Source organism: Myxocyprinus asiaticus, chromosome 8, assembly GCF_019703515.2.
Source record: "Myxocyprinus asiaticus isolate MX2 ecotype Aquarium Trade chromosome 8, UBuf_Myxa_2, whole genome shotgun sequence".
Classification (NCBI taxonomy): domain Eukaryota; kingdom Metazoa; phylum Chordata; class Actinopteri; order Cypriniformes; family Catostomidae; genus Myxocyprinus; species Myxocyprinus asiaticus.
In genome coordinates this window covers 20,412,466-20,426,311 of record NC_059351.1, presented here as the reverse complement: position 1 = coordinate 20,426,311, position 13,846 = coordinate 20,412,466, and the positions used below count along the sequence as shown (strand labels likewise).

General features: G+C 38.1%; 1 protein-coding gene across 1 annotated transcript; it reads right to left on the bottom strand.

The window, feature by feature from the left end:
- Nucleotides 1–670: 670 nt before the first annotated feature.
- urp2 (urotensin II-related peptide) lies at nucleotides 671–9,364 on the bottom strand. The gene is made up of 5 exons (XM_051705722.1): nucleotides 9,241–9,364; nucleotides 6,806–7,345; nucleotides 6,634–6,674; nucleotides 5,983–6,139; nucleotides 671–950 (listed from the first exon to the last, which is right to left on the bottom strand). Exons 1-5 carry the CDS (start codon nucleotides 9,362–9,364, stop codon nucleotides 919–921), a joined length of 894 nt encoding a protein of 297 aa, XP_051561682.1. The 3' UTR covers nucleotides 671–918.
- Nucleotides 9,365–13,846: the final 4,482 nt, after the last annotated feature.

Sequence of the window (13,846 nt, the reverse complement as noted above, 5' to 3'; positions counted from 1 at the left end):
TAACCATGCATGGATGCCTTATGAAGCTCTGACGAGGAAACCCTAATTAAACTAATCAGAAACATTAAGTCTTCATGGTTTTTCATTTCCTATTTCCGTAATTAATGCACATTGTGTGAAGAATTCGATCATGATACAGCGAGTCATATTGATTACGGCAAACAAAATGGAAACAAGCATAAAGAACGATGTGAAAAAAATTCAACATAGGAAGCAGGTGGTGAAAAAAGGCTCTTCAGACAAGCAGGATCCAAAATCATTCCTCAAAGTTTTATCCTGAACTCAATTTATCTGACTGGCTCATGTGTATTTTGGAGGGCCTCACTGAGCAGTTGCCCTAACAACAGCATTAGCAGCTCTCTGAGCAATCAAGTTAATTTAGAAGGCATAATATCAACAGCATGACCTTCTAGTCAACTCACATATACTTCATCACCATAGTGACCTCCAACTAAAGCTTTAAGAACTTATACCAACTTAGAAAATCCCAAAGTGTAAAAGTACAGATAGCAAGAGAAAACATGCTCAGCAATGCACAGCTTTTCTTTCAATATTTGCCATCTTCTTAATCATTTACAATGATCACCGAGAGAAATAGCTGTAGAAAAATAAAGTTCTCTTTATTATCAGGGTATTTTTGCATGTCATATAAATTTTATTGGAGAAAAAAAAAAAAAAAAAAATATTGTAAATCAGAGTTTAACAGGATTTTGTGCACAAGTCAAGGGTACACGTCAAAGAGCTAAGAGGTGTCAGTGATGTTATTAATGGGCCAATGAGAGGAGTTTAAGCATCTATGTTTGAGAACAAGCCTTGTTGCTAGGCGCCTGAGTTTCAGAGGTTGGTGAGAGAGGTGGAATTTGTTGTTCTTCTATGCAAAGCCCAAGTAGAGGTTGCACAGAAACTGCAGATATCAGGTCAGTTTTGAGAGCAGTACTTCCAGAAGCACACTGTTTTTGGAGAGAGAAAAGCAATTGTTAATGCATAGGTGTTATTTTAACAATGGTTAGTTGAGTTAAGAGGACCTGGTCTCACAGAATCACATTATTATATGTACTCTTTTGCAATAGGATTTTTATGTGGCTTGTACATATCACAGTACTTTTCTCTTTCAGTCACAGTTATTCACCATTCTGTTCTGTGGACTCTTTTGATATGGTTTTTGTGTCATCCTTAGTTTCCCCTGGACTACATTTGCCATAATGCACTGCCCTCATCACTGCCATCTGTTCCCAATCCTCACCTGTTCTCCGTTCCCTCATCAGCACCTTTGTGTATAAATGCCCTCCAGTTTTATTCTTTCCTTGTCAGTTCTTGTATTGTCACGCTGTTATGTTGTGAAGTTAGCATTATATATTTTTTTCCCCACTCCAGTGTCTATTATTAATATATTGAAACATTGCTCCTGTGTCTCCTCTCTTCCATTCCTAGAACCAACATTACAGTATCTTGTAAGATGTATTCATACTGTTTTATTAACAACAGCAGAACAGATAAACATTTAAATTTGTGGTGTTGCATGTAGCTATGTTATAAATTTCATGATCAGTGGAATTTATTTTAATTAGGTGGGACATTCAGCGCTCGCAGAGTTACACGTATCAGCGAACATCACACATGTCTGAGGGTGACACAAGTTCCATGGCCACACATTTCCACAGTGAAGTTTCTTTCACGGAAATAATGACAACATGGTCCGGTCCAAGGATAAATATTAGATGTAATAGCTGTTGCATTGTTTTTGTCCCATTGAACTATTCATTTTAAGCAGGTTTCATTTTCTTGCCATTATGTTCGGTTTTTGATGGTTTATTGAGGCTAAAGCTCCAGCCTAAGAAAGAGTGGTTCTCTTTCTTGTAAACATTATTGCTTGATTACCATCAACTAATTGTGTGTGTATTTGATGTAACCTCTGGTTAATGAAATTAGTAAATTCTGTGTTTTTTCCTTTTTGTTCAGAGTTTAAAATTAGCACCCACCAACCTGCCAAATGTGGATATTTTATGTGCAGTGGTGGGTTATTTCTGTGGCAAGCAACTTATAAAAAGTCTTGGAGTGACATGTGACAAGAAATGTTGTCAGACACAAAGACGCATTTGAAGAAACACACTTGATTATATTTTGAAGAACAGATGAAAGAAAAGCCATTGATGTTTATTAGATTAGCCATTGTGGCAGCGGGGGCGTAGTGAAGCGTCCGTCCAGAGAGAGAGAAAGTGGTAAGGGCACTTGCACCTGAGCTAGATTATGTTTAACACCTGTTTCTAATTCCAGTGAGCATGGGAGAGCGGCATATAAGCAGCCACGCCACCAGCAGAGAGAGAGAGAGAGAGAGAGAGAGAGAGAGAGAGAGAGAGAGAGAGAGAGAGAGAGAGAGAGAGAGAGAGAGAGAGAGAGAGAGAGAGAGAGAGAGAGAGAGAGAGAGAGAGAGAGAGAGAGAGAGAGAGCGAGCGAGCGCGCGCGCGCGCGCGCGCAGAGGGAGGGAGGCAGGCAGGCAGGCAGGCAGGCAGGCAGGCACAAGGAAGGCCACGGTGCTCCTGAAGCTGTTGCGTTCATTCTGTTGTATTTGTTAAGCTGATGTGTTTAAGTGACTATGTGCCTGTGAAGCTGATGAGTTTTTGAAGTTGAAAAGGCCGTTTTCAGCATATCAGGCTTAAGACAAAAAGCGAATGTGTGTATATTTTTAAGGAATTGAATGAATGTGGTTATCTGGTAAGTTTCTGAATAACCTTTTTAGAAAATTCACATGATATTGTCTTAAATGATCTATAAAACACAAAGTAGAGCATTTTCACCCTCTAGAAAACTAGAACGTGGTAAGGCCTGTGACTTGTGGCTTCAGTTGAGTTTTTAAGTTGTGGCAAGGACAGTGTCATATTTTTAATGCAAATATTATTGGTAATAATTTAAAATCAATTTAAGATTTTCTAAATAATTTCTTTAATTCTGAATTTTGTACAGCATCTCCTAAGAGTCTTCTTTTATAAGAGACCATTTTATTTTGAGGATGAGCCACCAGTTAAAGGAGTAGTTTACCTAAAAATGGAAAATTTACTTTTATTCACTCATTTACTCACCCTTATGTTGTTCAAAACCCACATGCTGTTACTTTTTCTTGGAACATAAAAATAGATATTTTAAGCAGCTCTATTCCATAGAATAACAGTTAATAGTAAGCAGGAGCTGTCAAGCTTCATAAAGGACAAATACTATAAAGCACTATTAAAGGTTCAGTATAAAGACATCATAACAGTAGTCCATATGACTTGTGCATTATATTCCAAGATTTCTGGGGCCACACAACAGCTTTGTGTTGTATGGACTACTTTTATGGTATATTAATTATGATTTTTTTTTCTTTGGACCTTGACAGTAGTGCTCAATATGAACTGTTTTTGTATGGAAAAGAGCAGCGTTCGGGTTCTCGAAGAAAAGATTGTGTTAAGATTCTACTGTGAAAAAAACACAATGAAGGACAACTTGATGGCAATAAATAATTTTGTGTATTTTCTTTTTGCTAGTCAGCTGACAAAGTCATCTCATTTTACAGATACATCAGTGATGAAAAGAAATTCAAATTATATTCTTATTTATAAGTCTTTTCTTTGATACAGCACAAAAAAGGAAGAAAAGCTTACTAAAACAAGCAAACTGCTAGCAATGTAGACACTGTGGTAGTCTTGTACTGTGTGAACTTCTGTGTGAATTTTTTTTTTTTTATCTTTTAAAACCAAAAATTATAAAATTTTGGCCCTTTATCGTATTTAAAGCCTTTATTCAGAAAGTTATTGCATTCAGAGTCTTTAATATTTTTAAGGACTGTTATATTTATGACCTCAACACCCGTGACCCCCCACCCCCGAAATGGTTGTGCGTTGTGCTTTCCATCATGTGTACGTTTGTGATGACACAAGTTGATGACGTAAAAGCACCGGGGTTCTACAGAATTATACATAAGTCTGAAACCAGACCTATGCTGCGGGGGGCGCCGGGAACAATCGCGCTCGGATTTGGACTGCAGCAAACGTGCCCAGTGTGAAAACCACCTACGTTTAATTTGATTGATTTCCACGGAGCAGTTCGCATTTACAGGCATTGTGAATTAAACATTGCTTAATTCCAAACATTTGTGGCTGAATGCATAACCATACAAAGCAAATGACATGCAGCGACATTAATGAATTGTCATGTGTGTAATCATAATTCACTACAGCTTCAGAAGTGGTGTTTTATATACCTTTATAAATAACCAAAGGAGCTGGTAAAAAAAAAAAAATCAATGTGGCTGGTGAAACTGGGCATTCACAGCCACTGTGGCTGGTGGGCAAATATATTTTGTATCCTTTTACCCCAATGTTAGGTATGAAAACAGCATCTTTCTATTTTCCTTCTCCAATTTTCCATTGTTCCACCGCTGATCTACCAGTGTCAAGAAATTATATTTTACCCAAGTTATGAGATTGCAGTCTGAATTGAATGTGGTGACATAAAAAAGTGTGCACCAAAACAGCGCGCCTTTCTATTATGTTCGCTGGCTGTGTTCAACAACAAACACGGTGACCGGTTTAGTCTGATTCATGAATAAATTACTCTTTTGAGCGGGTACTTTTAAAACAGTGATTCACCAGCTCACGAATTCTCCTTTTGAATCAGTTTGACGAATCCTTCAGTGAATGAACTTACTGAATTACTCGGATTGGCTGGATGAATATGTGATTTTCTACAAGCTGCTCTCAGTCATGTCGAAATGTTTTGTGTACAATGTTGATAAAATATGATAATATATTATACAATTTTGTTAAAGATAATTAATAATGTTAATGCATAATTTTAAAAATTATTTAAACAAAGTTAAAGAATATATACAGTATATATATATATATATATATATATATATATATATATATATATATATATATATATATATATATATATACTACCGGTCAAAAGTTTTGAAACACTTACTCATTCTATATTATATATATATTATTATTATTATTTTTTTTTTTTTTCACATTTTAGAATAATAGTAAAGTCATCAAAACTGTGGAATAACATAAATGGAACTATGGAAATTATGTTGTGACTAAACTAAATCCAAAATAAATCAAAACTGTGTTATATTTTAGCATCTTCAAAGTAGTCACCCTTTGCCTAGAATTTTCAGAAATGTACTCTTGACATTTTCTCAACCAACTCCTTGAGGTATCACCCTGGGATGCTTTTTAAACAGTATTGAAGGAGTTCCCATCTGTGTTGGGGCTGCTTTTCTTTATTATTTGGTCCAAGTCATCAATTTAAAAAAAAATGTATATATAGTATATATTTTAGTTTTATAATGAAACAAATTAATATGGTGTCACAATTATATTTTTGTCTACAAAACTAATTTCAAACATTTAAGCATACGGCTTCAGATCAAAATATTTTTAAGATCATGAGAAACATTTCAGTCAAGTATTTCAAAACTTTTGACCAGTAGTTTATATATATATACACACAGTATAAATTATTTATAAATATAAACTTTGGCCCCCAAGAAATGTCGCTTGGTCCAGTCAGGCCCACGACCCAAAATCAGTTCGACACTCCTAGTTTAGGGGTAGGAGGGTGGTATGTTGATTAAAACTCCATAGAGCATTAACCCTCACAACCTCATCTGTTTGGGAGAACATTTAACTCGCTTTTAGCGCCACATAGTGGACATTTCACCTCTGAAATGCAGCAATATGTGTAATAAACCATGTAATGTAATTTTGCAAAATTGTCGCCACAGTCACATCATTTTCAGACTGCTTAGTTTTATTAAGAGTGCCATCCAGTCTACATTGATTTGCTAGTCTTAGCTGGTCTGTTGCCTGGTTTGAATTTTTTGGGCATTTTTTAGCAGGTCAGGCTGGGATACCAGCTTAAACCAGCTAAGACCAGCAAACCAGCTGATACAGCACATTTTGTTAGTTATGGCAACTGGTTGCATCATACCTCTCTTGTTGGATTTCTTAGGAGTTGATTGAAGGGAATTTTTAAAAACTTTTCCATTGAGTTTTGGATCCATTTGGCCAGTGCTAGCCTTCGGTGAAGTCCCACCACCATCTACAGTGGTCGCTGTGGTGGATTTCAGGGTTCCATCTGTTAGTACCTGTGGATCATAGCAATTAGAAAACATATTTTGTAGCATGTAGCACATATAGTACACTACATATTTCATTTATGTTGCTAATAGAGCTGTTCAGTCATGGTGTCAATTTGTAGGCCAAACTAAAAGGCTCCCTTCATCATGGGTTCCCTTCAGAATTTCGAATGGGTTTTTAGAATAATGGTTATTTCAGATGTAAGTTTTGCTCTTGAAGTTGCTACATAGGGACTACAACAGTTGTCCGATTCGTCAAGCACATAATATTGCATCCTTGTATTAGTTATAGCCCTACTACAACTTTTGACAGTTTCAAAAGTCATGTTTAAGGAAAGACTTGTTGACATTAACAACAAACCTTGTTTTACACAGAAAAAAAATGGTATTCTAAAAACCTATTGGAATTTCAGAGGGAATCCATGGGTTGAAAATGCTGACTGTATTACAAGTTTTAGGGCTACAAACATGAACAGCTTTATTGTTTCAGGACTGGAACGCACCATTTTGTTCTTCTTCCCAGGACTTCGTCCATTGCCATTTCCTTCGATGAAAGAAACAAGACAATAAAAGATGAGAAACACTGAGTTAGTTGTTTTCCCATCACAACAATGGGAAAGTGGTTTATAAAAAAATCTATTGGACCAAATTAAGGTACTTTGGTTATAAACACACCTCTGGGTATGATGGTGATCCGGCTGCTCAGTGTGCTGTTCATTAACTTGTGAAGCTTTTCAAGTACACTCAACATCTTCACAAGCTCCTCTTGAGTAGCTGCACCACCTGTGTCGGGATCTAACTTGGATTGTTTGGCTGCTGTTGAAGTGTCACCTTGCTCTTCTGAATCAATTACCTTTGATAACCTAAACAGTTTGTTCCTCTCAGTCAGAGTTTGCAGCTGGGAATCAGGAGAACTGGTCATGAGGTCCATCCTCAAAGATCCATCAATACTTTCGGTTGAAGGCTGAATCTCCTCTTGTCCATCAGAATGGATTGTCACTGTCTTTAATGGGTTATTGATACCTGTGCCTAAGGGTTTGTCTCTGACATCTGGGCGGCTAGTAGCTCTAGTTATTTCGTCTAAATCTCTCAGAGATGCAGTCTTTCCATCTCCATCAGGAAATGTCGTCTTCGGTCTGGTCCTCAGTAGCTTTTCAAAAATCCTTGACGCTTGTGCTGTAATCTCCTCTATATCTGCTCCAGTTCTCCATGGATCTGGAGGTTCATTATTGTTTTTAGAAGGAAGTAAACACATATTAATGAACATTTAAATATAAGACACCATAACATTAATTTAGGAGACTATTTCAAGAATTTACAGTCCTCATTTATGTGGAAAAGACAACATATTTTACATCCAGTGGAATTCAATTGATTTAGTTTCCCCTAACTCCAACAGAGAGGTGTTTGCATGTCTCTAAAATGTTGCATCTGCTCTGGTCCTTGAAAGGACTGGGTTTGTCTCATTAAGATGTGTACAGAATCTAAGCCCAAGGTTGTATTGACACTGAAATGTTCCGCATACCCATAGAAACACCTTAAGTGGAATACCAATGCACTGAAACACACAGAGAACCTTGGGAAAAAACAAAACAAAACAAAAACATTATGAACTTCAAACATCTCTTTTAAGGGCTTTTCTCAGCTTGGACAAGCATACATGACATAACAGATGATAAATGCTTTTTTGTCCAAGGATCTTTCAAACCTTTTCTTAATCATCATTGTTATCTTCGAAGCAGACACTGACAAATCACTAGTTCACACTCATGTACAAACACATGTGTACCCACTCAGTGCCTGTACCCTTGTTGACAAATTTTTGGAGATGTGAAGGAGTTGCTAGGACTACTACAGTACGTCTTGGTGACGTCACAGGCGGGTGACATTGAGGGGGTTTTTGGACTCATGGGAATACCAAAAAGACAACTGTAAACATCCATCCATCCATCCATCCATCCATCTATCTATAACTCCTTGGAGAGCTCATTGTCAAAAATAAAAGTGGTATTATAAGCCTAGTCTGAGACAAAATTAAGCATTGTTGGAATGGAGAGAACACAACAACACCAACTGTGCTGAATGATAATACAGTAGCCACAGTGGTTTGTGCATTTCATACTTTGCCAATAACTTACTGTGCATATAATACTTTGATTCTCATTGTTGCAAGGTGCAAAAATGTAAGTGGTTCATCCAGGTCAAGAAATTATTCAACCTCTAAGACTGTCAGAATTAACCTAGATAAGAGCCAATGAGATTTAATGCCCTAATTCAAGCCATTATGTAACACTACTCTACACCACTGAGCCAATTTTAGTGGGAGGAAGAGTCCAGAACCTGAATGTGGAATGACAGATTTAAGGTTTGCACACAGTGGAAGTGCGGACAGCGCAAGGCCAACAGAGCTTCACAAGAGACTGGTGCCACTGGTCTGATTATCTTGGTCCCAAGCCATCTTTGAGTCTTTTGGCTTGACAACAGCGAAACGAACTTCCCAATAGCAAAGAGAAATCACAAATGAGAGCTCTTTAAAATCTCAGTTTTTTCTCTTAGACAGCAATGAAATTAAACAGAGAATAAGGAGACTTTATGCTGCTTCTCCAAAGAAGAAGACCCCAGTAATCTCACGTGTCTCTTCTAGAGTTTCAGAAGAGATCTCACCTCAAGAGAATGTTCTCCCAAGGAATTTTAGGAGAAACATCCGAGACAACGTTTTAAACAAAACATCTGAGAACTTCATTAAGTCTCCTGAGCTATTACAGAGCAATCTCTGAACAATGAAATCCAGGTAAACCTTGAATTAGGTCACTAAATGCTCAAAAAATAAAGAAAAATATACATAAAAACAGCAATGGTAAGCTAATTGGAAATTAAATTAAAAAGTCCTAGATCAATGTGAAGTGATTATAGGATTATAATCATTGCGCTGTGATTATAGGGAACACTTTGCATTGTCAATCAAAACTCAGTCAAAGCTAATTGTTTGAAGCTGGTGTTTAAATGTCTTAGGTCATGTCTAGAATGTAATCCTTGTGCTGCAAAACTCTTGCTAGCAGCAAGAGTTCTGCAGAACGAGGGTTACCATCTAGATGTTACCAATGTCTTACCTCCATCGGTTGGTTCCTCAAAAACATCTGGTTCTCCAGACACCAGCGGGGCAGCATCCACGATTGGAGCGAGAGATAACAGAACAACTGTGGTCAATACTTTCAACATGTCTCCCTTATACATCTCTAAGGTGTGATGATCTGGCTATATTAGGGCAAAATGAGTGCAAATTCTTTGTCTAGGGATGTTTAAAACAAGCTGCTTAATCTAAGTAACTGTCTCTTTCTTTGTCTTTCTTTGTCTCTGGGCAAAAACATACACTTGCCACACTTTTTACACAGATGCGCCTCTTGGATGAGAGGGCTTGTCAAGTGTGTTACCTATTTTACGCCGTGCTTCTTCTACCAACAGACCACATCCACCGCACCTTTTAAACCTGGTTCGACTTGGCCGTAGAATGGACACCCACATTAGCATCAACCAATCAGACTGCAAACCCCTCCTTGCCACGTCCACACATTGTGTGACATTTGGGGCTGTTTGGTGTCGGGGTCCTCCATTGTGAAGGCGGCAGCAGGCACCGGGCCCTTCTGCGTCAGAGGTCCTTTCTACTCGGGCCCCTGTGCAAACACATTAATAAGTGCCTTATCACTGCTTACACAGCAGCGCACCCAATGTCTTTGTCCACTCCACCACGGGGTCAAAAGGGCCATGCCAAATATGAACGACGTTTGATGTGTGCACCAATGCAAATAGCCTTCGTGCATATGAGAATAAATTACCATGGCATGAAGTGCTGGACGCGTTCAATGAACAAATGTGCGACAAATAGCAAAATAGCAAAAGCAAAAATAGCAAAAATGAAGATAAATGCATTGGTGTACTCTCATCCTTACCTTTACAGTTTGTTTAGAGTCTTACATAGTTTTATCTGCAACTTTAAACATACTAAATGTACAAGAAACACATGGCCACACTTTTTTATATTTGTGGGTGGTGGACTCATTGTCATTATGTACCAATGACAGTAAATTCCTGTCTTTTTGATAATTTAAATGACATGCCTTCCAGTGCAAACTAGCTGCTATGATGCTAGGGTGTTCTTGGTGTTTGCCAGGGTGCTTCCATGTGTTCTAAGTGGTTTTTAGCACATTGCTATGAGGTTACTAAGGTATTCTTATGGGTAGTTGCTTATTGAAAAAGAGCCCATCCAAGTTTCTGTGATATTCTGGTCTCTAGATATAGCTCAGATTTCTCTCAATGTAAGCAGGATTTTTTTTTTGTTTTTTTTTTTGGCCCGTTTAAAATTTTATCATCTGCCAAACCAAAATTGTAAGACTGATCACTTCGAAAATTAGGGTACAACCGGGTCAATGATCTCCCTTAAAGGTGCACTCAATAGCTTTTGTCTTTGTGTCATCTTGGACTTACACTGACACCTAGCGGTTTGGATGCAGCATCATTTAAAATCAATAGTTTTCAGTTTCAGATGCCATTATAGAAACTTTGGCTGAGTTCGAAATGGCATACTACCCACACTACTTCTACCATATGTGTCTATGACAGAAATAGTATGAGTAGTATGGTAGTATGCAGCTCCGAACTCAGCCTTAGTATTCACGGTCTGCCATGTTTACTTAAATCAATGATTGAAAGTTTCAAATAACAGGATGTTTACTGAGATTAAGCAAGTAGTATTCGGCTGGTCATGTGATTCTAACATGGCAGCCCCCATGTGCGGACCCTCTCCATGTAGCATAAAACAGCTTTTATAAGGTTACTGATATGACTGGAGTCTTCATTTTAATGTGAGTGGCCATGATTTCCTACATATACTGCAAAATTACAATTCATGTCTTTAAGAGTTTTTTAATGAGGAAAAATTACTGAGTGCCACATTGTACTCTAATACCACACCTGTACTCAACAAACCACACAATTTGGGGTATCATTCATGTCTGTAATATGATTGCTGCAGGATGGGTTTTATCAAATCCATAACCCTAAATATGAGCAATAGTTGAAGCACCTGAAACGTTTACTCCCCCATGATCCCCAGACAAAATTTTGTGAGGAAAAAAATGTGTGTTCCTGTTGGAAGTTAATGACACAAGAAGTGGTAGTTTCTGTTTGCCTAGCACTGTGATGTCAGGAGAGAATGATGCGGAATGTGGTCACAGCAGAGGAATGGAGTGGACAGGCTCAATGGAGGTTTTCAAAGTCAGTTGCTGAGAAGGGAGAACCAAACCTGAGAGCATCCAGTAATTCATTTTCCTTTTCGGACTAAACACAGTCACACCAGCAATGTGATGAGTGAGCAACCAATGAGTAGATTTGAATCTCATTTCCTGAAACAAACTCAAAGGAAAGAGAATAAAAACCCTCAGACTGTCTGCATTTCTCTGTCTTTCTAAAGTAAACATATTTCCTACTGTAGCCAAGAAAGTTGCATTAACTTATCTGTTTGAATATCAGTGTTGCGGTTAACACCGCACCAACTAATTGTTACAGTAATTACTACATTTAGTATGTTGGATATGGTTTCAATCACATGCACTTTTTCCCTAAGGGGGTAAAAGAATACTGGCCCTTCCTCAAATCCAGTGTTGCTAACTTAGCGACTTTTTGATCCGCCTTAGCGAGTAAAAGAGCCATCTAGCAACTAGTGACAATTTTAGCAAATTTTGTAGTCGGCTTTAGCGACATTCTTCAACATATGGCGACACAAAAAACATCAGCTCCATTGTAAATGATGTCTTATTTTTCTCAGTGTTCTAGCACCCTCCTGTTTTTCAAGTAATATGACTGACCTGCATGCCATCAGGAGTAGGATTTATGTGCATATGGATGTTCTATAAATTGGATGACTGACGAGCTTACATGTTGTTGTTATTTGTTGTGACATTCTCAACCTCAATTCACGTGCATGCTTTCTGTTTAGAAAAGAAAAGTCAGCCTACAGCGATAGAAGGGCATTCAGAAATTATCTAGCAGGACAAGAGAAAGAAAGAGAGAGAGAATGGAATGGATATGAACCCCTGATCTATAATAAAGTGTAGAGATAAATTATATGAACAGATGAGGTGTCACTGTCAAAAAGTCATTGTGACACAGTAACACTGGCACAAGTAATACACACTGATGGTTCGGCATCACACAACAGATACATTAAAAAAAAAAAAAAAAAAAAAAAAAGATATATTACATATTATCTCCAAAACAGCTCCACGTGAGGCATTATAAGACATATACCATAGATCCCAGCCGTGGCCCATGCATTTCAAGTCTAGGCCTTCAGTGTGATTCATGACATTAAGAAAACAGTTTCACAATGAATAAGACACCGTATGCCTATCATGTATTACGTGGCAGTCAACTAATAATACCAACTGACATTTTAAAAGCACATCCACGCAAGAAAGCCAGAACAAAGGAGGTCTAATACCAAGAAAAAGCTCTCCAATAATATTTGAGATTTAAATTTTGCTTGCAATAAATTTTGTTTCGTCAGGGTACACGGTTACTTTTCAAAACTTCTGACAATGAATGCTTAAGCCTAATTTACATCATGAGATTTGTGAAACAGTTGTCACACTTTGCTTGTAAGTATCAAGGAATAAATTCTGATTGGATAATTTTTTTTGATTTTTGCTATTCGTTTGTAGATTAATTAGGAGTGGAGAACGATTGAAAATATATTTATTTATTAGGCATGTTACACCTGCAGAGAAGGCTTTGCTGGCCCTGAGAAATCGCCAATCCATGTCAACACTACACAGCTGCCTACCCCTGTTAGCTATTGCTAGGATAATTTTGGACTTTTTCATTTTGTTCAATAATGCAGTTTAATTACAAAACAAAATAAATAAAAAAAATAAGAAATAAATAAATAGAAATCCCTCACTGACTGAATGTTTGACATGTTCATTTAGTGATAGCTAAATGATTAGCAGTTAAATATTGTCACGGTCCTGTCACTCTGGGTTTTTGTCTGACAGCACTGTGGCATTATCAGCACATGTCTGTCTTGTGTTTTGTTTTGGTTTTGGTTGTATTCCCTGCCGTGCCCTCTTCGGTCCGTCTTGTTTGATGTCGGGAGCACAGTGTATGGATCCTGACTTCCTGTCTGGTTCGGTTTTGGTCTGTGTCGGTATCCAGACACTCGTGCTCCATGTCTGTCTGTTATTGACGTGGGTGCATCGTGCTTATGTCATCTTGGCAGCATGCACTATGTCAATAGTTTGTCTGTCTCTCGCGAACACGGGTGCGCATCGCACTCGCATTTCGTTGCGTGCCTAGGTCACGAGCTGTCCTCACGTTGTGCTAAGGTGTCGGGTGTGTGTCAGGCCAAAATCTTGCACAGGTGTGCTGTCTTGTTTTTGTCACCTAATGCGTGCATCACGTGGCGACTGCTTCGCGATGTACGCTCAGGTCTCGTTTGGTGTGAGAATGCATGGCATCGCTTTGTTTGGCGTTGCTACACATTCTCTTGTCTTGTTTGGCATGGGTGTATATTGCCTTATTGTCTGGCGATGTGCACTCATCCCATTCGGGTGTTTTGTTGTCTTGTGAGAGCACATGGCTTTGTTTTGCTTCTGTATCGCTACGTGTCTCTCTGTCTTACTTTATACCCCGCCTCCTATTTCGCCCATTATTAGTTTATTA

What these genes read in the sequence shown, in the direction of transcription:
- urp2 (XM_051705722.1), bottom strand. Translation starts at nt 9,364, where the DNA reads ATGTATAAGGGAGACATGTTGAAAGTATTGACCACAGTTGTTCTGTTA. An exon ending in GATCACCATCATACCCAGAG is followed by an intron (nt 6,675 to 6,805) that starts GTGTGTTTATAA and finishes CTTTCATCGAAG; the next exon opens with GAAATGGCAATGGACGAAGT. An exon ending in TAAGAAATCCAACAAGAGAG is followed by an intron (nt 951 to 5,982) that starts GTATGATGCAAC and finishes CTCCAAAAACAG; the next exon opens with TGTGCTTCTGGAAGTACTGC.